Below are 21,222 nucleotides of genomic sequence, written 5' to 3'. Positions count from 1 at the left end.
CAATAAAAAAAATAAAATAAAGAAAGAAAAAAAATGACAAACTTTTCAGAATGGCTAGAAGAGACAGAATATGAGGTGGAAATGTAAGTTTGAGCCTGATTATTAAGGGACTCTAGGAACTCTAGGGATAGATTACCAATAGCATAGTGAGAAGTTAAGCATGGGCATGCTGAAGTCAATCCTGGACAGGCTGGGTTAATGCCCTTTTTGTTCAAAACAATATGTAATTATTCTGTTGTGTAAAAATCTGAAAATATAAGGCTGTTGGGAAGGGGACAAAGGCATGACAGAAACTTCTTAAGTAAGACAAATATTTACTATGCAGAAGGATGATTATAATTTGGATGTGCTGCTAACTTCCCCCCGTTTAGACAGCCTAAACCTACTGTAGAGAGCTTTAAAGCCTGGTACAGTTGGTTATATCCCCTATTTCACTTGTCATCTAAGGCTATCTTGTTGTTTTCCTATTACTTCCTTCCCCTCCTATTCCAGGGTCCTTGGTTTTCTAATTTGGTGAATTTATGCTCTGTTCTCACTTCTTTCTTCTTATGTTTGATCTTTTGGACACCCTGCTTTAAAATGAGCTGCATTATACATCTTGAGGCACTTTACATACTGCTTATCTTTTCCCTCTAATTCTCAACCTCTCTCCCTTTTGATTTTGGTAGCAACTGTCATTCTGACTAAGAATCTTTCCTCTGGCCTTACTTTCAAACAGTGCCCATCACCTGGACTGTTTGCCTTAATGTGCTTTCTGTTCCCATCATTTTAGAGGAGGAGACAGCACTAGTGACAAGTGTTGAAGATGTGATCCAGGTCTCAAACGGGCAGTTCCTTTCCATTACTTATCCTATATAATAAAAAGGGAATATGCAAATTGACCACCACTCCACCACAATGATGGCAGCATCCACAGCAGAGGCGGGGTTTCCATAACCAAGATGGCTGTGCCCACAGTGGAGGCCGAGTTTTCGGACGGAGCCTTAACGAGCAATCAGCAGGGACTTGAGGCTGCGCCCTACCCCCCCCCCCCCATGGAGCTTGACAGGGGGTCCTCAGGCCATGCCCCCTACCCTGGTGCCAGGCCGGGGGACCTCAGGCCACACCCCTGGCCCTGATGCCAGGTAGGGGGACCTCAAGCCACATCCCCACGCCCCGGCACTGAGCCATGGGACCCGAGGCTGCACCCCCTCGCCCGGTGGGGCTTGACAAGGGTGGGACCAGCCCGGTCTGGATCTAGCCCAGTGGAGGGGAGCAGCCAGGTCTGGGTCTTGCGCACTTTTGAGGTCCATGTGGGTGGACGGGGAATTGACTCTGGGTCCCGTGGTGTGCCCCAGACTCTGACAGGAGAAAGATTTTCATATACATTTTACTAATTTTCTTTTATCTCTGACACTTCTATTATAGAGAAAGGGCAAATAGCAGTATTAAAATATTTCCTCTAATTAATGTGCTCAATTTCATGCGCCAGGCCACTAGTTTCTTTTTATAGTTCTCTAACATGTAGGGTTAGATTGTTTATTGAGATTTTAATTTTTTTATTTTTAAATTTGTCTTTGTTGTTGAAAGTATTATCCCCTTTTTTTCCCAATTGATCCCCTCTCAGGACTGATTTCATTGTGTCCCATAGATTCTTCCAGAGCAGAAACTGCTCGGGCCCCTTCTCCCGTTCTCACATGGCAGGCAGGCACACTCGCCCACCTGTCCCAAGACCCCGGCCCAGAGGGACCGCCCAGTCAAAAGGTGTTCTTGATGCGGGCTGCCACCAGCACGAAGATCTCCCTGATCTTCCTCTGCCAGTTGGCGATGTCCTTGGACACGGCGCACCACAGCTCCCGGTGCCATGACTCCGCGTTCTCGTAGCGCCTCCTCACCTCCTCCCGCTGCTCCTCTGTGCCGTGCTGCAGCTCAAACTTGTAGAAGCGGGCCCAGGCGTCCCCCAGGTCTGAGTCGATCTTCACCGTGCGGTGGAACCACTCCCTGGCCTTGGTGATCTTCCGCTCCCTCCAGAACAGCTTGGCCACGGCCAGGAGCACATGGGGGTTGTGCTCGCATTTCTTCAGGGCATCGACACTCTTGGTCTTCCTCTGGGGCCTGGCCTCCAGGAAGATGGCTTCAGACCACCGGAGCTGGGGCACTCCTGCAGCGCCTTGGCCATGAGCGTGTTGGCGATGTTCTTTAGCCCCGCACAGTACTCCAGCCTCACGGACTCCAACCACAGCCTGGGGTTCTTCGGGTTCTTCAGGCGAGACTTTTCCAAAGTGGCCCGAGCTCGGGTCAGCTGCCCGATCTTCTCCTCCAGCCAGGAAAGCAAAAGCCACAGGGGTGTGGAGCCGGGACATTTCTTCAGCCCCTGGCTGTAGGCCTCTCGAGCCTTGTCCGTCTGCTCCTCCTGCTCCTCGATCTGCCCCTTCATCATCCACACCTTGGGGAAGTCCTCGTAGTGCTTCAGGGCCTCCTCGCACAGCTCCTGGGCGGCCTCAATGTTCCCCAGCACCCATTCCAGCTTCACAGACTTCATGAACACCCGGGCAGTGGATGCGCTGCTCCGAGCCTTGGCCAGCAGCTGCCGGGCCTGTTCATACTTGTTCTCCGATTCCAGGTTCACGGCCGCCAGCCAGATCTCCTCACTGTTGGGGTTAGCCTGGAAGGCCAGAGCCAGGATGCTCCTTGCCGCAGGCACATTGCCTGCCAGCCACTTGGACTTGGCACCCAGGAGCCACAGCACCTCCGCTTTGGGGCAGTGGGCCACGGCCCTCTGCAGAAGCGCTTCCAGGGACTCCCTGGTGCCATGGTTCTTCTCAAAGTAGGCGGCTCGCAGCCACACCCTCTTCTTGCTGGGGAACACCTGCTCGTAGGCATAGATGGCTCGTGCACACTCCAGGGCATTGTGGGCCACACAACTGTCGGCATCTTCCATCCAGGTGTGCTTCCGGTCCTCCTCCTCGATCCCAATGCCAATCACAGCTCTCATGACCGCCTGGCAGGTGGCCACACTGCCTGCCTTGTCACACTCCTGGGCATCCTGGATCCACTGCTCACGTCATGGTATTGTTCATTTTCAACTGGTTCTAATCCATCGCTTCTGTGTCCTTTTTCATGATGTTGTAGTTCTCACTAAATTCTTTGTAATACTAAGTTATTTGAGCATCCTAGTAACTATTATATTAAACTTTATATCTGATAAATTGATTGCCTCCATTTCATTTACCTCTTTTTGTAGATATTCCTTCTGTTTTTCATTTGGGCCTTATTTGTATCCCAATTTTAGCTGTCTCTTTGTGTTTGTTTTTAAGTATTAGATAGAAATGCTATGATTCCCAGTTTTCTTGGTATGGCCTTATACTAGTATAGTAGGTGTTCTGTGGGACCCAGTGGTGTGGTCTCCTTGATCTACTGAGCTTGATGCTCTAGGACTGTCTGTTGTGTGGGTTATATGGGTCTTCCTATTGTAATTGGGTCTTGATTGCTGTTGGCCCATTCATGGGTAGGATCAACCCTCAGGCTGGCTGACTTGAGGCATAACTCCTACCATATTCTGCAAGCTGTTATGCAGGTGCTGACAAAACAATACAAAACAAAACACAACAAAACAAAATGAAACAAAAAATCTCCACCACTAACAAAAAAAATAACAAAACAAATACGAAAAGAAAAATGAAATAGAGAATAATAAAAGAATACAGGAAAAAAGAATATCAAAGGAAAGAAAGAAAAGTAAATACTAGGAAAAGAAAAATGGGAAAAAGATTAAGAAAAGAAAAAATAATATAGATTGAGAAAAGGAAAGAGATAAAGATATATAAAAGAAAAATAGGAAATAAGTAATAGAGGAAACGAAAAAGATAAAGAAGAAAAATGTGGCGTTTGTAATGTTTAGTGCCTGCTACACTTTCCCTTTGGATATGCTGTTTGTGAAGCTTGTTGGATTCTGCTCCAATGTTGTCTGAAGCTGGCCACTTGGGGTTGGTTTCAGGTCTTTTGGGGGTTTTGTGGTGTAAGTCAGATTCAGTTGCTTTCTTTGCCTGGCCCTTGGCAACCTGTTGGAAGCTACAAGCGATCCACAGTTTGTGGCTGTCTCTGCTGGGCCTAGTTGCGTATGGGAAGGACCTGATATGTTGTATTTTCAGTGAAATTTATTTCAAAATACCCGATAATTTTCTTGTGATTTATAATGGGTTATTTAGAAGTGTGTTAATTTTCAGGTTTTTGAAGGAATTTCTAGATTTCTTTCATTGATTATTAATATATTTCTTCTGTGCTTAGAGAAGAAACTTTTTGTTAAGTTTTTAAAACTTAAGACTTGTTTAATGGCTCAGAATATTGTCCATCTTTAAATGTTCTGTGTACACTTGAAAAAATGCCTAATCAGCACCTATTAGTAGCATTTTTTCAGAAATATTAATTAGACGCAGTTGATTGCTATATTGATCAAGTCTTCTAATATTTACTGATTTTATTTCTACTTATTTTATCACTTAGAGAGGAGTGTTGGAATCTCTAGGTATGGTTATAGATGCATATATGTTTAGAATTGTTGTGTTGGCTTGACATATTGATTTATCATTATGAAATTTCTCCTTCATTCTAGTAATGTTGTTTGATCTGAAATCTAACTTTTCTAATACTAATACAGTCACTTCAGCTTTCTTTTGATTAATGTTTGTATGTGTAACTTTTTCAGCTCTTTATTTTTATGTTTTTTTTGTTTTCATAGTCAAAATGAATCCTTTTCATATCTTTGACATCTCTCATCATCATGGTTATTTTTTTCTCCTACCTTCTTATTCAGTCTAATTATTTCTGCTTTTTAATTTGGTTGTTTAGATCATCTGTATTTAATGTTCTTTTTAAGATGGTTGGGTTTAAATATATCATTTTGCTATTTGTTTTCCATTTTTTCCTATTTAGTGTTAGGTTTGAAGTTTTTTGGTTCCCTCCCCCCCCCCCCCCTTAAATGATTTCATTTTATGCCAACTCTTGGTTTCCCAAGAGTATATTTTTGCTAATTATTTAATCATTTTATTGTTCTAGGGCAGGGGTCCTCAAACTACGGCCCGCGGGCCACATGCGGCCCGCCAAAAACATTTATCTGGCCCGCCGGGTGTTTTTGCCTGTCCTGCTTAGCAGCCGACTTGTACCGGGCCCGCAGTGCGCATGTGTGGAATGTCTGAGGGACAGTGAACTGGCCCCCTGTTTAAAAAGTTTGAGGACCTCTGTTCTAGGGTTTACTATATATATTTTGAATTTATTAGCCTACTTTTAAATAATATTCTCCTATTTCATATATAGTGTAAGAACTTTACAGCATTATATTTTCATTTCCTCTCTTACCATTTGTGGTACTGATGTGATTTAGTTTACTTCTATATTTTCTATAAAGTTCACAATGTTTGTTATTACTTTTGCTTTATGTAGTCAGTTATCTTTACAATTTTTATGTTTATTCATATATTTACCATTTCTGGCACTCCTGATTTTTTTATGCAGATCCAAAAATCTTTCTGATTTTATTTCTCTTCTCCCTGAAGAACTTTCTTCAATATTTCTTTTAGTGTAGGTCTGCTGGCAAAGAGTACTCTCAGTTTTTGTTTGGAAAAATATCTTTATTTCCTTTTCAGGTTAAAGTTATTTTCTCTGGGCAAAGAATTGTATGCTGCCATATTTTCTTGACCTTCAGTTCTTTGAATATACCTCTCCATTGTTTTCTGGCTTACATGGTTTTTGACAAGTAGTTTGTTTTCATTCTTCTTTTATTTCTTTTGCATGTAATGTGTCCTTTTTTTCTGGCTTATTTCAACACTTTTTATCCATTTCCAACAATAGCATATGATATGCATTGGTAACTTCCTTATGTTTATATTATTTGGCTATTTTTTAGATTTCTGGATCTCTGGGCTTACATTTTTTATGAAATTTAGACAATTTTCAATTATATTTCTTCAAACATTTTTCCACCCCCCTCCTTTTTTTCCTGGGCCTCCAATTACATCCATTTATTTTGAGTAATTGCTATTTCAATTTTTAGCTTCATGTTTTTTTTTTTCATCTGCAGTGTTTAATCTATTGTTAACCTTATCCTATGTATTAGTTTTATTTTTTTAAAGATGTTTTTTGGAAGTTCCATTTGAATCTTTTTCAGATCTTATATCTCTCTCATTATTAATGCTTATTTTTTCTACCTTCTTGAACATATGAAACCTTTATGATAGCTGTTTTCATATCCTTGTTTGTGAATTCCATCATCTCTTTCATTTCTATGTTTCTGTTGAATAATAGTCTCCTGATTATATTATAGGTCATATTGTCCTGATTTTCTTTATGCCTTTTACAATTTGATTGGATTAATATATTTTGTATTTTTGCTTATTGGTTTCTGAATTTTGTTGTGTTATTTCAAATAGGGTTGCATTCGGTTTTGTTTCTCAGTTATGTTACTTGGCATCAGTTGGGTTATTTTGAGGAGTATTTTTAAGATTTGTTAATGTGGGTCCAAAATATTCTTTTGTCATAGGTCTAATTTAGCCCCATTACTAAGGAGATACCCTTCCAAGGATTCAGCTGAATGCTCTATGTATTAGAAGGGTTATCCATTCTGAATGTTAGGGACACAAACTATTACCAACTGTGTGTGAGTGCCAGATGTTATTTCTCTACTCACATGGTCTTTCTTTTCCTGGCCTTGTGTAGCTTTCTCTCATGTTTGTACATGTTAGTTCTCAGCCCAGACTTGAACAAATCTTTCTATATCTGGAATTCTCACTCAGTATAGTCTCTTTCTCAAATTCCTGATGCTGCCAGTACTAGCTGCCTCTCAAACTTTTAGCTCTCTCCCCTCAAACCAGTGCGAGGCGAGTTTTGCTTGGGTTCTTCCACTATGTGCTGTGGCCTATGAACTGACTCCAGGTTGTAAATTGGGCAGTTTTAATGATTATCTTGTTTGTTTCCTTCCTCTCAGGAATTATAATTCTGTGCTGCTTGTTATCCAGTATCTGAAAACTATTGTTTCATATATTTTGTTCAGGTTTTTATTTATTTTAGTTGGGAGATTAAATCTGGTCTCTGTATCTCCATTTTGATTGGAAGCAGAATGCTATCTGAATACTGTAGTTTAAAGTTTTCTCCATCCTTTACCATACTTTACTTTGAAGTAACCACAGTGCAGAAGATCATGGATGCTGTAGGAGTGTGGTAGTGAAGATATCTGTGATTAAACTACTGGTGATATTTAGGAAATGAGCACTTTATTTTTTACTTATTCTACTTTATACTTCACAAAGTGTACTTTATAACTTTCTTTTCTTGTCATTAAATCTTGACATAAAATTCAATACATACTTGGAATATACACTATATTTTATGGTAGTTTCCTATTTCTTATACAAGTCACTTCCTGCTCTTAGTAAACCTTGAGAAACTAGACATTTTCATTTCTGTATCCATAATAGATCATTGTACTCAGCAGCTATTTTAAAAAAAACACAGTTATGCCCTAACAGGTTTTGCTCAGTGGATAGAGCATCCGCCTGTGGGCTGAGGGGTCCCAGGTTCGATTACGGTCAAGGGCATGTACCTTGGTTGCGGGCACATCCCCCAGTAGGGGGTGTGCAGGAGGTTGCATATTGATGTTTCTCTCTCATTGATGTTTCTAACTCTCTATCCCTCTCCCTTCCTCTCTGTAAAAAATCAATAAAATATATTTAAAAAAACCCCAGTTATTTTACCTTAATATGAAGAATTTTGGTGTATGGATTTTATGCTGTTTGGTTCATTAGAGGTCCTCATTATAATTATACTGTTTCCTATTCATTTTCTGAAATGAATCTAATCTGATTTTTCTTCAGATCTTATTCTTTCTGACTAGGTGACAATCCCAAGGCGTTCCATCCTTAATATTATTATCCTTTTCATTGTATTGAAACTATAGAACAGTGATTTTCAACTGATGTGCTGCAAGAAATTTTAAAACTTGCGATACCTGACTATTTAGTCAGGGGCATGATCTCTTTTCCCTTAGGTTGTCAAAACATGACAACAGCCAACACAACAATAGCTATCTGATGTTAATGAATCAAAATTGTACCTATATTTTTGTTGTCAGATTGGCAAAAAATATAATGTATTTTTGGTGTGCCACAGAATTTTAGTAATTAGTTTATGAGATGAAAACGGTTGAATATCGCTGGTTTACAAGATAGCTACAGTTGCATTTGGATAGCTCCAATGCTTTGGTCTTTTTAGGATCCATGCATATGGTGACAAATAGCACCAGTAACATCATCTCTAAAGGACAAGAAGTGTAGATATACTTACACAATTAAAATTCTTTCTCTTGGAAGCCCATCTATTTTTCCATTTTTTTCTCTCTTCCTTCTGGAAATTATATGTGTTCTTCAAGGTTATGCAAGCTTTGACAGGTTGAGCTTTGCCACCCTATCTAAGGGAAAAGTCAGAACCTTACATAGAGCCATAGTCGGGCGAGAGGAGGAATTACCAATTTTTATGGTATTGTGTCAGGAAATTGAAAGCGTGGTGAAGAGCATGTGTGCAGATATAGCTAAACATGTAGCTCTTGCAGGCTGCTGAGTTTTTATTATATTCTTTTTATGTGTTTTAGAGACAATATAATACTGGTATAGGCCATAGCAAAAAAAATATATATATATATATATTTTTCCACTGATTTAAATTAATGGGTAGGTGTTTTATTTTTTTATTTTTTTTGTGATGCTGATGGTCAAGATAAGTTTTCTATTAATATATGTAGTACCTATGTAGTTTTTGCATTTTCCCCTAGGCAGTGCTGTGTGCTAGACTGTATTTGACTCTGGTCTCATTTGGTTTTCTTTTTTGTAGCCTCTTTATCTTTTTATAATGTACCCAGCTCAGCTTCTAGTCTTCCAGTGCAACTATATGCCACCCCTCTCCTCCCTTTTCCTTTTGTCTGTCTCTTGAGTAGTATTCCTTTCTTTATATTTATTACTTCCTCTTTTGAAGCTTATCTTGTGAAATAATACTATTTCAGTAGGGAATTATTAAGTGATTTGATAGAGTATCTTTATATATTAATGATGCTGCTACTGAAAGTGGGGAGTTTTGGTTTTTAAATTGACTATTCCAGGAGGTTTTAACTTATATGTCGTTAATACTATAATGTTAAGTACTTTTAGTGAAATTTCTTTTATTTTGAGAGGTTTTAAGCTTTATTTAGAGTCTTACTGTGAGAAAAAGAAACTTTTAAAACACATTAGTCTCAAAACTATAAGGCTCTCCTTGGGAAAATTATTTCTCTTGAAACTCAGGCAGTGGATGTATGTTTGCACTGTTTTCTTGGTAATTTCCCACCAGGTATTGTCATGGATGTTCTGCTTGTCCCAGAAATAGAGCCTAAGCTGAATCTTTCACTTGGGGAGCGCTTAAATGCTCCACAGATCAGTGACCAGAATCGTTTCATTCTGTGCCCATGTGGTTTCTGCGGGTGGTTTGTTGTTTTAAAAACTGTTTCAAAGAAGTGCATTTTTTTTTCCTGGCAATCATGTGTATCCTGTGTAAGTATTTTTCATTATTAATAATTTTGAGAAGAACCAACTCCAGATCATAATGCTGTTGGCTGAAGTGATGGGGGGTTTTATCCAGAGTCTTCCCATATGATTTGTGTCTGGTTTGCCAAAAATCCATTAATTTGGGATTCGCAAAAGGGCACTATAATGATGTCCTCTTCTGTTTCTTACTGTCACCAACCTGTTTTTGGAAATGATTGCTATCAATATTATGTAAATAAACAGTTTAAAGAAAAGTTCATGAGACATTTAGATTTCATTTCTTCTAGGCCTAATGCACTGGTTTTACTTTTGGGGGATATTTCCCCTGCTTCTATTTTATACTCTATGTAGAAATTTCCATGTCTGATGATGCTTGAATTCCAGCAGTTTTCATCTTCTTCCTCATTTAGGCTTAGTGGTTACAAATCTTGTCTTTAATTGCATTTCAAAGTGGTTAGTTTCTGTCATTTTCCGTTCCCTTGTCCAACAGTAAGGGTTTGCTTCTGTAGGTACACTGAAACCTTTTAATAATGAATTTGGGTTTAAAAAGAAATTGAATTAAATTGTTGAGTTATTTTAGAAGTTATAACATTATGCTATTTACATTTCTGGCTACAGTGACGTTTTTTGTGAAAGTTAAGTTTTGTAGGAAAAATGTCAGCTTGTAGTCTTAGAAGGTATCTTTAGGATTTGGCTAGCCCAGAATTACAACTCTAAAGTCTGCTTAAATCTTCTAATTCATGAATTAATATTATTTATAATTAGGAATTAATCAGAAAGAAGACCTGAAGATTACCTTTCCGAACTTTCTAATTTAATAGAAAGGGGAACTGAAACCTAGATAGGTTTAGGTGTCCAGCTGCAATTTAGGGGGAGAGTTAGTAACGGAGCACAGTGACCGGACTCCAAATCCAATGTCCTTTCCACCATGTTGGCATCTCTTACCATCTCATCCCCAGCAAAATGAAAATTGAGAGCATCAATATTCAACCTTTTTCATCTCATGGCCACAAAAACTAATTACCAAAATTGTTCGGCACACCAAAAAATTATATATTTTTTGCCAGTCTGACACAAACAATAGGTATAATTTTTATTTCATTCACATCGGATGGCTATTGGGTTGGTTGTTGTCAGTCTAAGGGAAAAGAGTTTGGTATTGCATGTTTTAAAAATTCTTACAGCACACCAGTGTGCCTCTTTCAGCTCACCATGAAAGTCCATATAATAGGGTTCTGGTTTTAAAATACCAAATATATTTAATTTATGTGATATAAATTTGAGGGATAACCTTACAATTTTATACCACAGTTTCTCTCTCGACCTGTAAAACAGCACTGATCATCTCTGAGGTTGTACTTCGTTATTTGAGGAAGGAAATTGACCCTTATTTTGTTCACGCCTCTTCTTTATTGTATTAAAATAATTTTTAAATCTTCTCCAATTTAGGAAAACATTCAAATAAGGAACTCCTGTGTTGGCTACTGTTGATTACCTATTGGCATTACTCTTCTATCTACCTTTCTAACAGAACCTGTTTTGTTCAGGTATTTAATCCTTCATGTGACTCAGAGAAAAGTGTCCTCATTCCTAGATTAAGGATTGATTCTGGTAAGTCTAAGTGAAACATAGCAGTTTTCTTCTTTTCTACTGACAGGTTCAAAGATGAGCAGATCACAATCTCAGACTAACTTGATCATGCTTCCAGCCTGTGGAAGAAGCTACACATAGAAGGTCACATCCATGGAATTACAGAGAATTTCTGAAACTCTGATTTGTAGTGCTTTTAGAGCCTGCTCTGCCGTTGACTTCTTGTTATATTAGATCGTGGTTATATATTTCCTTACTGTTTAAGCCACTTTGCTTTGGGGATTATCTGTTACTTCCAGGTGAAAGTATGCTATCTGATGTATCTAATACTTTACACTGTGAAAGAATATTCAGTAGGAATTAGGTTTTAGCAACTAAATTGATTTGAATTCAAGGAAGAGGGAAAAATTTCAGTAGACTTGAAAGTAGGAGAATCTTTTAAGAGATTTATGCTGGAGAGAATCATAAAATTATGGCTCATAAGGCATCATAAACCCCTGCAATTTACCTTCCTTCCTTGAAGCTTCACTGAACTTTTCATTTATTTTTTCACTGACCTCCTAAATCTAGTGGTTTCTATTTATTCCTTATCTTCTTGACATCTATTATATTACACCTATTTTCATCCTTATACACTTTTTTCTTATGATTTCTAGGGCATCATTCTATCTTTCTACATTTATGATAACTTCTTTTACGTTTTGTTTACTGATGGTATTTTCTTCTATCTATCCCTTGAATAGTAATGGTTTTCTTTATTTTACGTTTTGGCGTAATTTAAAAAAGAACTTTATTGTTTAGAATAGTTTTAGAGTAATAAAAAAATTCTCATGATAGTATAGTACCCCACATTCAGTTTTTCTATTATTATTATTATTATTATTATTATTTTATATTAGTATGGAATATTTGTTAAAATTAATACACCAATGTCTAATATAATCTATACTAATAAAAGGGTAATATGCTAATTAGACTGGGAGACCTTCTGGACATCCTTTGGACAAAGCCATGGTGGCAGGGCCAAGGCAGAGGTGGTTAGGGGTAATCAGGCCAGGAGGGGAGGAGAGTTGGGAGTGATCAGACTGGCGGGGGAGGGGCAGTTGGGGGCAAGCAGACGGGCAGGGGGAAAGTTGGGGGTGATCAGGTTGGCAGGGGGGGCAGTTGGGGGTGAGCAGGCCGGCAGGGGGAGGGGCAGTTGGGGGCGAGAAGGCCAGCAGGTAGAGTGGTTAGGGGCAATCAGGTGAGTGGTTAGGAGCCAGCAGTCCTGGATTGCGATCCCTGGGATCGGGCCTAAACCGGCAGCCAGACATCCCCCAAGGGGTCCCAGATAGGAGAGGGTGCAGGCTGGGCTGAGGGACAACCCCCCTCCCCATGCATGAATTTTGTGCACCAGGCCACTAGTTGTTAAATAAAGTCCCCACTTTTTTCAGATTTCCATAGCTTTTATTTACTTTTAAAAAATTTATTTTATTTTAGACTCTCATATAGGATATCATATTACATTTAGTGGTCTATGTCCTTAATGTACCTATTGGCTGTGACAGTTTTTTAAACTTCATGCATTTTTGATGACTTTGATCATTTATTTTGAGGAATACTGGTTAGGTGTTTATCTGTTGTCTCTTAATTGGGGTTGGTCTGATGTTTTTCTTTTTTAGGATGGAGTTATGGTTTTTTGGGGGGAAGACCTCAGAGGTGAAGTAACATTTTCATCACATCATATCAAGGGGACATACTAACAACATGACTTACTGTTGACATTGACTTTGATCCTTTGGCTGAGGTGGATTTTGTGGGGTTCTTCTGCTTTGAGGTTATTTTTCTCTGCCCCCCTCCTTTCCATATTATACTTTTTGGAAGGAAGGCACTATATGCAACCCACACTTAAGAGGGGGTAGTTTCACCTCCTTGAGGGTAGAGTATCTATATATTATTTGGAATTCTTTTGCATGGAAAATTATTTATTCTCCCCACTCTGTTTTATTTAATTCGTTTATTTAATTGTTTATACCAGTAGGAACTCATGCATATTTATTTTTTATTTTGCTTGGCCTAATTTTTTTAATTGCTGTAGGTATATTGATGATTTCTAAATATGTTTATCCTAACCTTATAGTCTTCCCACCTATCTTTTAGAAAGAGCTCTTTCTGGTCAACTTCCTATTGGACCTTTCCCATTTGGTCTTTGTTTAATAAAACTCACACTAAATGTGTTTATATTGCCTAAGCTTAAACTAATAATTTTATATTTCATCTCCTTCATTTTATGCCTCGTTTCTTCTCCCCAAATTGGCTTTTCCATGTGCTTGCTTAAGCTAGAAATTAGTGAAATCCTTCAGTTATCCTTGCCCTTAGTCGTACTCCCTCAGTAGCTTTCATTTGGATTATATTTGTCTGTAGCACTTTTCTAAAACTAGCCTGTTCTACTTCCACACCATTATCCACATTGCCTATAGCCATTTTTATAAAATGCAGGTCACTTATTTGAAACGAGAGGCCCAATGCACAAAATTCATGCAAAAGTAGGCCTTCCTTCCCCTGTCTGCTGGCACCAGCTTCCCTCCTCTGGCCTCTGGCAGGCACCCGGGACCTGGGCTTCCCTCGCATCCCTGGCTTCATCTGGAAGGGCGTCTGGTGTAATTAACATATTATGCTTTTGTTATTATACATACTCCTTATCTCACATCTCTTCTCAGAATCCTTCAGTGAGTTCAGTTTCTGGACACTAATTTAACTGGGATCTTGGGAAGATTACTTGGTTTCTCTCTAGCCTAAATTTCTTTACTTAAAAAGTGTGGATGTAATGATAGAGATCTTCCGAGGATTAAAAGTAGTAGTGTGTCTTAAGAGTTTAGGTGTGTGTGGTATAAAGCAGTGTGCTTAAAAGATAGTTATTTGTATTATTCTCTGGATTCCTTCAAAGTCATGGCCCTTCATAATTTGGCTCCTAGCCACTTATCTAGCAGCTTCTTTTATGGTTATTCTGCCACCATAGGCACCTTATCATTCAACAGTTATTTTTTATATTTTAGGTTTGCCATATACTATTTGCTTTCTGTACCTGTCCTTTCTCACTTGCTCCTTTGTCAGGATTACGCTTATCTTTCTTGTCAAAAAGAAAAACTGGCTTTTACTTATCTCTTAATATTCAGCTGAAATATTCCCACTCATGCAGAGTTAACTTAGCTCAGCTTGGGTTAATTGCCTACACTTAAGGCTAAAAAAAGTTGATTGGGCTGGCAAAATGTAGAGATGCCACTTAGTATAGGCCTATGGATCAAGAACTTTCCATTTTGTTAGCTAAGAATTTTGTCTTAGCATATTTGGAGATGCCTATAGTTTCTTATCTGTATTGACTTTTTAATCAAGGCTACACTTTTGTAGTTTCTCTAATTTCTCTTCATTCTTCTTTGAAATGAAACTTTAACAGCCTATATTGCTTTAACATTGTATGGTAGTGGTGTGGGTGAAAGGAGAAGATAGAAGCCTCAGTGTATCATATGAATATATCCATTCCATTCCCTGAATAGCCATTGATGTGTAAAGGCTATATGTAATTTGGGGACTCTCTGAACTTTTATTTTCTAAAGCAGGGAAGTTGGCCAGTGTATGTTAGAAAGCATTTCTTAAGTTGAAAACAAAAGGGGTTTCCAAATGTCTTTGAATAACTGAGAAAGCTTTTTTGTTAACCCATATTGTTTCATCTTCCAGATATTCCAAGTAAGCACTTTTGAGTGATGTTTTTGCTATGGTTTTTGGTAGTATTACAAACTTTGTTCTCATATGGTAATGGGGGTTGCATGTTTGAATTCTGTATAGGCAGTGTGTGGACATAATATTGACTCATACTGGTATTCACCATTATGGGCATAACTGGTACTAGATTTTGATGTTTCTGAATTGATGCAGTTGTAGCTTATCCTATATAATAAAACCCTAATATGCAAATTGACCTAATAGCAGAATGACCGGTCACTATGACACACACTGTCCACCAGGGGGCAGATACTCAACACAGGAGATGCCCCCTGGTGGTCAGTGTGCTCCCATTGGGGGAGTGCCGTTCAGCCAAAAGCTGGGCTCATGGCTGGTCAGTGCAGTGGCGTTGGCGGGAGACTCTCCTGCCTCCGCAGCAGTGCTAAGGACCCCTCCGGTGATGTCCACTTGTTGGCTTAGGCGGACATCCTCCAAGGGCTCCCAGACTGCGAGAGGGAGCAGGCTGGTCTGAGGGACCCCCCGCTCCCCCGTTGCATGAATGTCGTGCACCGGGCCTGTAGTCAGTAATATGTAATGATGTATGACAATCTTAATTCTTGAGGTCACATGGAATAGGTGCCTATAAAGAAGCATGAGGCTAATTTCCATAAAGAATTGAATATGAGTTATACTGTTAATAAACTATACAATAATTATAGTATTTGATATCTTTTTTTTTTTTTAAAGAAACCATGCTATTATTTATTCAATGATAGTGTTTGAGCTAGGTTAGGTTTTAATTCCTAATCTAGGAAGAACTTTTACATTAGAGTTCCAAGGTGAATCTTGTATGTTTGAGTACATAATTTAGATGTTTAAATGTTGTATATTATGAATACTAGAGGCTTTAAAAAATTCCAAGAAATAGCTCTATGGAGAACTACTTTGCTTTACTATTATTATAGAATTTTAATAACGATTTTGTGTGTTATAATTTGGGTTTTGTACATGTGGGTTGTGAGAAATAAACTGGAAATCCTGTCTCTGTGGGTTGGGTTTTGGTGTGGCTTCAAACGGCAAACAAAATATTTTAGCTTGTATGTGCCAGGTAAAATTTTAAATGGACTTTCCATAGGGTACAGACTTCTGAAGCCAAATAATGTAAACTGTTTTTATAGTTGCAGACAGACTCCTGTTGACTTACATTTGGTTTTGTTAACTTAGTTGGAAATCAGTAGCTGATTAAGCAAACAGCTAAAGGAATATCTTTGTACATCCTTAGTACAGCTTGTTCCTATTCACTCTGTGACAAGTTGTTTGGGGAATAGCTCTTCCATAATATGCCAAGACCTGATATCCTACCAGTCTTGTTGATTTTTTCCTTTATTTTTTTTAAATAACAGGTGTTTCAAGATATATCTTGATTTGTTTAAAGAACTTTTCCCAGAAGATTTGAATGATTTTAGATTTTTTAATTGTACTTAAATAAAGATGTGTTTGTTTTCTTCCTTTCTTCTAATTTATTTGAAAATTTTAGGAAAGGAACAATGTACGATTAGGGTGGCCAAATTTAGAAAGGTCTAGGTGAATTTATTGTCTTTAAGCTTGAATTATTCTTATTTATATGACTGGTTGGAGATGTCACATGTAATTTGAGGTTTACATATGGTTTTATGTTAAGTGAATCTGATCCAGACTCAGCTATCTTCAATGATTTTCTTCAGTGATTTTCCCAGCTGTAAATTCAGAACTTGGCATTGAAAGCCATGTGGTTTTGTGTAAGTAGAATTCAGATTGTGATGTTTTCTGTCACTTCATAATTCTAATTTTAGAGTTTCAGATTTTAAAGCAGAATAATTCACTCCAGAAAAGTCCGGAATCTGTGATTTTCCATACATTGCCAGGAACATTGATGGTTGATAGTTTGAATCATAGTGAATACCTTTTATTAGAAATATGGTGGAACCTTTTATTTACTCACACATAGAATTATAAACATGAATTTTCTATCTTTTATTTATAAAACTACAGGCAACCCTTTGTATTCTCATTCTTATATTTCTTGGAAACACATAGATATTTATGGAATTTTCCTGTACTGGTAATAAAAAGGGAAGAGTGGGGAATAAGCCTCAAGCATGAGCCACTTATTTTTCTTTAGCCTTACTTAAAAAATTTCATCTTTCAAAATATTGGTCTTAGTTGCACATTGAATATGGCAGGTCCTGCTAAATCTTTTCTTGTAGCTAGCTATATTACCTATTGGTGTAATGCCATCTATCCTATCTAATAATAGACAAACAATGGTAATTGACTGTACCTTTGATATGCCTCCCATTGGCTAATCAGCACCATATGCAAATTAACCGCCAACAAAGATGGCGGTTAATTTGCATATACTGGCTGGGAGTGAAGACTGAAGACAAAATGGAAGTGAAGCACTACAGAAGGAAGCAAAGTAGAGGAGGCGGAGACAGGAACGAAGCCAAGACTGCAGAGGCAGGAGGCGGGAGGGGAAACCCACTGCTGTGGCTGGGATCAGGAGGGGAAACCCAGCAGGAGCGGCTGGGAGCAGGAGGGAGGGGAAACCCAGCAGGAGCGGCTGGGAGTGGGAGGAGAAACCCAGCCGCAGCGGCTGGGAGTGGGAGTGAAGCCCGCCTCAGCAAGTTTCGCTCCCTTCTCTGCTTCGCTCCAGCCGCTGGAAGCCCTATTCTTGCAGGAATCTTCCTTCAATGAGCCTCTAGTCTATAATAATAAAAGTGTAATATGCTAATTAGACTGGGACATTCAGCTAATAGCTGAACGACCTTCTGGATGACTTGGACCAAGCCTGGGGCTGTGAGGGCTGAGCCCCTTGTACGAATTTCATGCATCGGCCTCTAGTTAGATTATAAATGCCTGTAGGTTAAAGGTAACATTCATCTTTGTATTTTGTTATACTCAGTTCCTCACGTAATAACTTATACAGAGTAAGTATAATGGGTTTGTTGAATTCAATTGACTTGAATTAGAGGGGAGGAATTAGGTAAATGGAAAACAGTGCTAACCAGAGGAAAACTATGTCTTGTAGTCTTTCTAGATACCTTGTTATTTTCGTTTAAGTGATCAAGAATAGTGATATTATATTCACCTTTAAAACCCTTTTGACTGACTAGTGAGAAATTGTAGCATGTCCTTGTTCTATTGCCAACTAGCACCTTACCTTTCAATAAGCTGTGCTATGTAGTAATTCTGATGGTTAAAAAAAATAATTTTGTTTTAGGGAATAATGCTCATGAATTAATTTGTAGACTAATTTATTTACCTCCCCCCATTAAAAGTTAGTGTGAATTTTGAAAATTGTGAAATGGACAGGTTGGAGATGTATAATTTGTTGAGTTCTGACAAATATATAACTGTGTAACTATACTCCAATCAAAATATAAAACTTCCATTTCCCCAGAAAGTTCTTTAATTTCTCTTGCAGTCAGTCTCTCTCTCTATACCACTCTACCCTGTCCCCTGATCCACTCTTCTGACGTCTATTACATAGATTAATTAGTTTTACCTGTTTTTGAGCTTCTTATAATTGGAATTATATAATAAATTACAGGCCTGGTGCACGAAATTTGTGCACTGGTGGGGGGGTCCCTCAGCCTGGTCTTCCCCTTCTCACAGTCTGGGAGCCCTCAGGGGATGTCCTACTGATGGCTTAGGCCCGCTCTCTCTGGGGAGCGGGCCTAAGCCGCAGTCTGGCCTCCCTCTGCGGGAGGCAACCAGCTGATCAGGGGAAGGCACCACCTCCATCACTCCCTTGCTGCTGCTGCCTCTGGCCTTTACCCTGTGATCAGGGGAAGGCGATGCCCCATCACGCCTCTGATACTGCCACTACCAGCTGTGAGGCTGCCTGAGCCTCAGCCATCACAGCCACTGCGGCTTGCCTGAGCCTCACCCGGCCCTCATTGCATGAGCCTTGGACCCTCGTAGTGGCAGCAGTCATCAGTGGCTTGCCAGAGCCCCGGGCTGGCCCTGGGCAAGTGGCAGTGGCCATCGGCTGCGAGCTTCCCAGTGCTTAACCAATCGGGTGCGCCCATCTAGTGATGGGCAGACCACGTCTTCCAGGGTTCTCCTGACTGCAGGGGAGAGTGCAAGTCTCCCTCCGGCCCTGGGTCAATGGATCCGGCTGCTAGAGGAAATTCCCTACATTGGTTGTCCAGATACCTGGAGGCCTCCACTGATTCCTGACCCTGACCCGAGGGGCTTTAAGGGGCGATGGAAGCGGCCTGGGAGTTTGAGGAGCTGCAGGAAGGAGCTGCCTTTCTCAGAACCCCTGACCTGCAGTGCCAGAGGCCAAGGTGGGGCATGGCTGGGCCGGGAGCTCTTAGCCCTGGAGCTCAGACTTATCCCCACCTGCCTTCGTTGCTGGGCTTTCCCTCGCTCACCTGTCTTTTGCTGCTGGTGCAGAGGTTTCCTGGCAGAGAGGCTCTGCTTCCACTTGGCAGAAGGAACCTGTGGTCCTTCTGGGCAAGCAGCAGCGACCATCGGGAGTGCTCACAGCCGCCGCCACTGCCATGTGGGGAGTACAGGCTGCACTCTGCTGGGCCCACCTCCCCTGCCCCTGTCCCCACTGCCACTTGCCCAGGGTCAGCCCTGGGCCAGCGGCAGCCGCCATCGCATCCCCAATGCTGCAAGTTTCCCCCACCCGCACCTGCACACGCAGCCTCCTGATTGGTCGTTACTGTGACAGCGTCCCAACCAATTTGCATATTATCCTTTTATTAGTATAGATGTGTACTCTTTGTGACTGGCTTACTTTACTCAATGTAATATTTTTGATTTTTTGGATTATTATTGTAAAGTATTTATTCAACTTTAGAGACATTACATAAAATTTACTGTCTTTACCATTTTAAATGTACAGTTCAGTGGCATTGTTGTGTTACCATAACCATCTTTCATCCACAGAACTCTTTTCATCTTTTAAAACTGAAACTTCATTGTTATTTCTTAATTTATAATACACTTTTAAAAAGAGCTTATAATACAAGCTCTTTTATCCAACTCAGTTTGGCCTAATAATTGTTAAATTTATTTAAAAATTTTGGCTGGGGGCGTTAGTCATAAAAATGATATTATTGGTGTATAAAAATGCCATCAATTTCTGGATGTTATTTGTCTATCCCACTACTTTGCCAAATTCGTTTATTTAATCTAACAATTTTCTGTGTGGAATCATTAAGATTTTCTATGTACACTATCATGTCATCTGTGGTAATGACAGTTTTACTTCCTCCTTTCCAATTTGGATGCCTTTTATTTTTCCTTCTTGTCTGACTGTTGTGGGTAGGACTTCCAGCACTATGCTAAATAAGAGTAGTGAAAGTGGATATTCCTGTCTTGCTCCTGATCTTAAGGGAAATGCTTTTAGTTTTCGCGCATTGAGTATGGTGTTGGCTATAGTTGTTATATATGGCCTTTACTATGTTGAGCTATATTATCTCTTTTCACTTCGCTGAAAGTTTTTATCAAACATGTGTGTTGGATTTTGTCTAATGCTTTCTCAGCACCTGTTTTACTTAGTGCTCTTTTTCTTTTTTAAAATATATTTCATTGGTTTTTTTTACAGAGAGGAAGGGAGAGGGTTAGAGAGTTAGAATCATTGATGAGAGACAGACATTGATCAGCTGCCTCCTGCGCACTCCCCACTGGGGATGTGCACACAACCAAAGTACGTGCCCTTGACCGGAATTGAACCTGGGACCCTTCAGTCGCCAGGCCGATGCTCTATCCACTGAGCAAACTGTTTAGGGCTGGTGTTCTTTTTCTATTCTAGAATAGTATCCATGATACTACATTACATTCAGTGGTCATGTCTCTTTATCTCTTCTTCGCTGTGATGATTTCTAAAACCTTGTTTGTTTTTATGACCTTGATAATTTTGAGGAATATAGGTCAGGTATTTTGTAGATCATCCTTCAGTTGGGATTTGTCTGATATTTTCTCATGATTATACTGGAATTACAGTTTTTGGGAGGAAGACTACAGAAATAAATTTCCATTTTCATCACATCACATTAAGTGTACTCACTGTCTATCTGACTTACCATTATTGATATTGCACCTTGATCATTTGGATGAAGTAGTGTTTGTTAGATTTCTCCACTATAAAATGTTAATCTTCCCCTTCTTTCTATACTGTTCTTTAAAGAATGGGGAGTTTTACTCTTTCTGAGGATGGAATAACTAAATAAATTATTTGAAATTTTTTAGTATGGAAGATTTATTTATTCTTCATTATTTATATATTAAGCATTTATTTTGATCAGTATGGACTCATGGATGTTTATTTTGTACTTCGAGTTATAATTTAATATTACTTTATTTTATTACTCAAATTGTTTGAGCTCTGGTC

The 21,222-nt window shown here is 39.3% G+C and overlaps 2 protein-coding genes across 2 annotated transcripts in view; one reads left to right on the top strand and one right to left on the bottom strand.

Annotated features, from left to right (window-relative positions):
• The window catches only part of CCDC91 (coiled-coil domain containing 91), a 277,441-nt gene that overhangs the window by 9,392 nt on the left and 246,827 nt on the right, over nucleotides 1–21,222 (top strand). The gene's annotated exons all lie outside the window — the stretch shown is intronic.
• Nucleotides 1,648–19,352, bottom strand: LOC308513954 (pre-mRNA-processing factor 6-like; the record flags this gene model as incomplete). The annotated part of the gene is given in 3 exon segments (XM_081084004.1): nucleotides 1,648–2,125; nucleotides 2,128–3,037; nucleotides 19,221–19,352. Coding segments are annotated over 3 exon segments (1,431 nt in total). The 3' UTR covers nucleotides 1,648–1,736.

Source organism: Myotis nattereri, assembly GCF_964212035.1.
Source record: "Myotis nattereri genome assembly, chromosome: 2".
NCBI classification, from domain to species: domain Eukaryota; kingdom Metazoa; phylum Chordata; class Mammalia; order Chiroptera; family Vespertilionidae; genus Myotis; species Myotis nattereri.
This window is presented reverse-complemented; position numbering and strand designations above follow the sequence as displayed.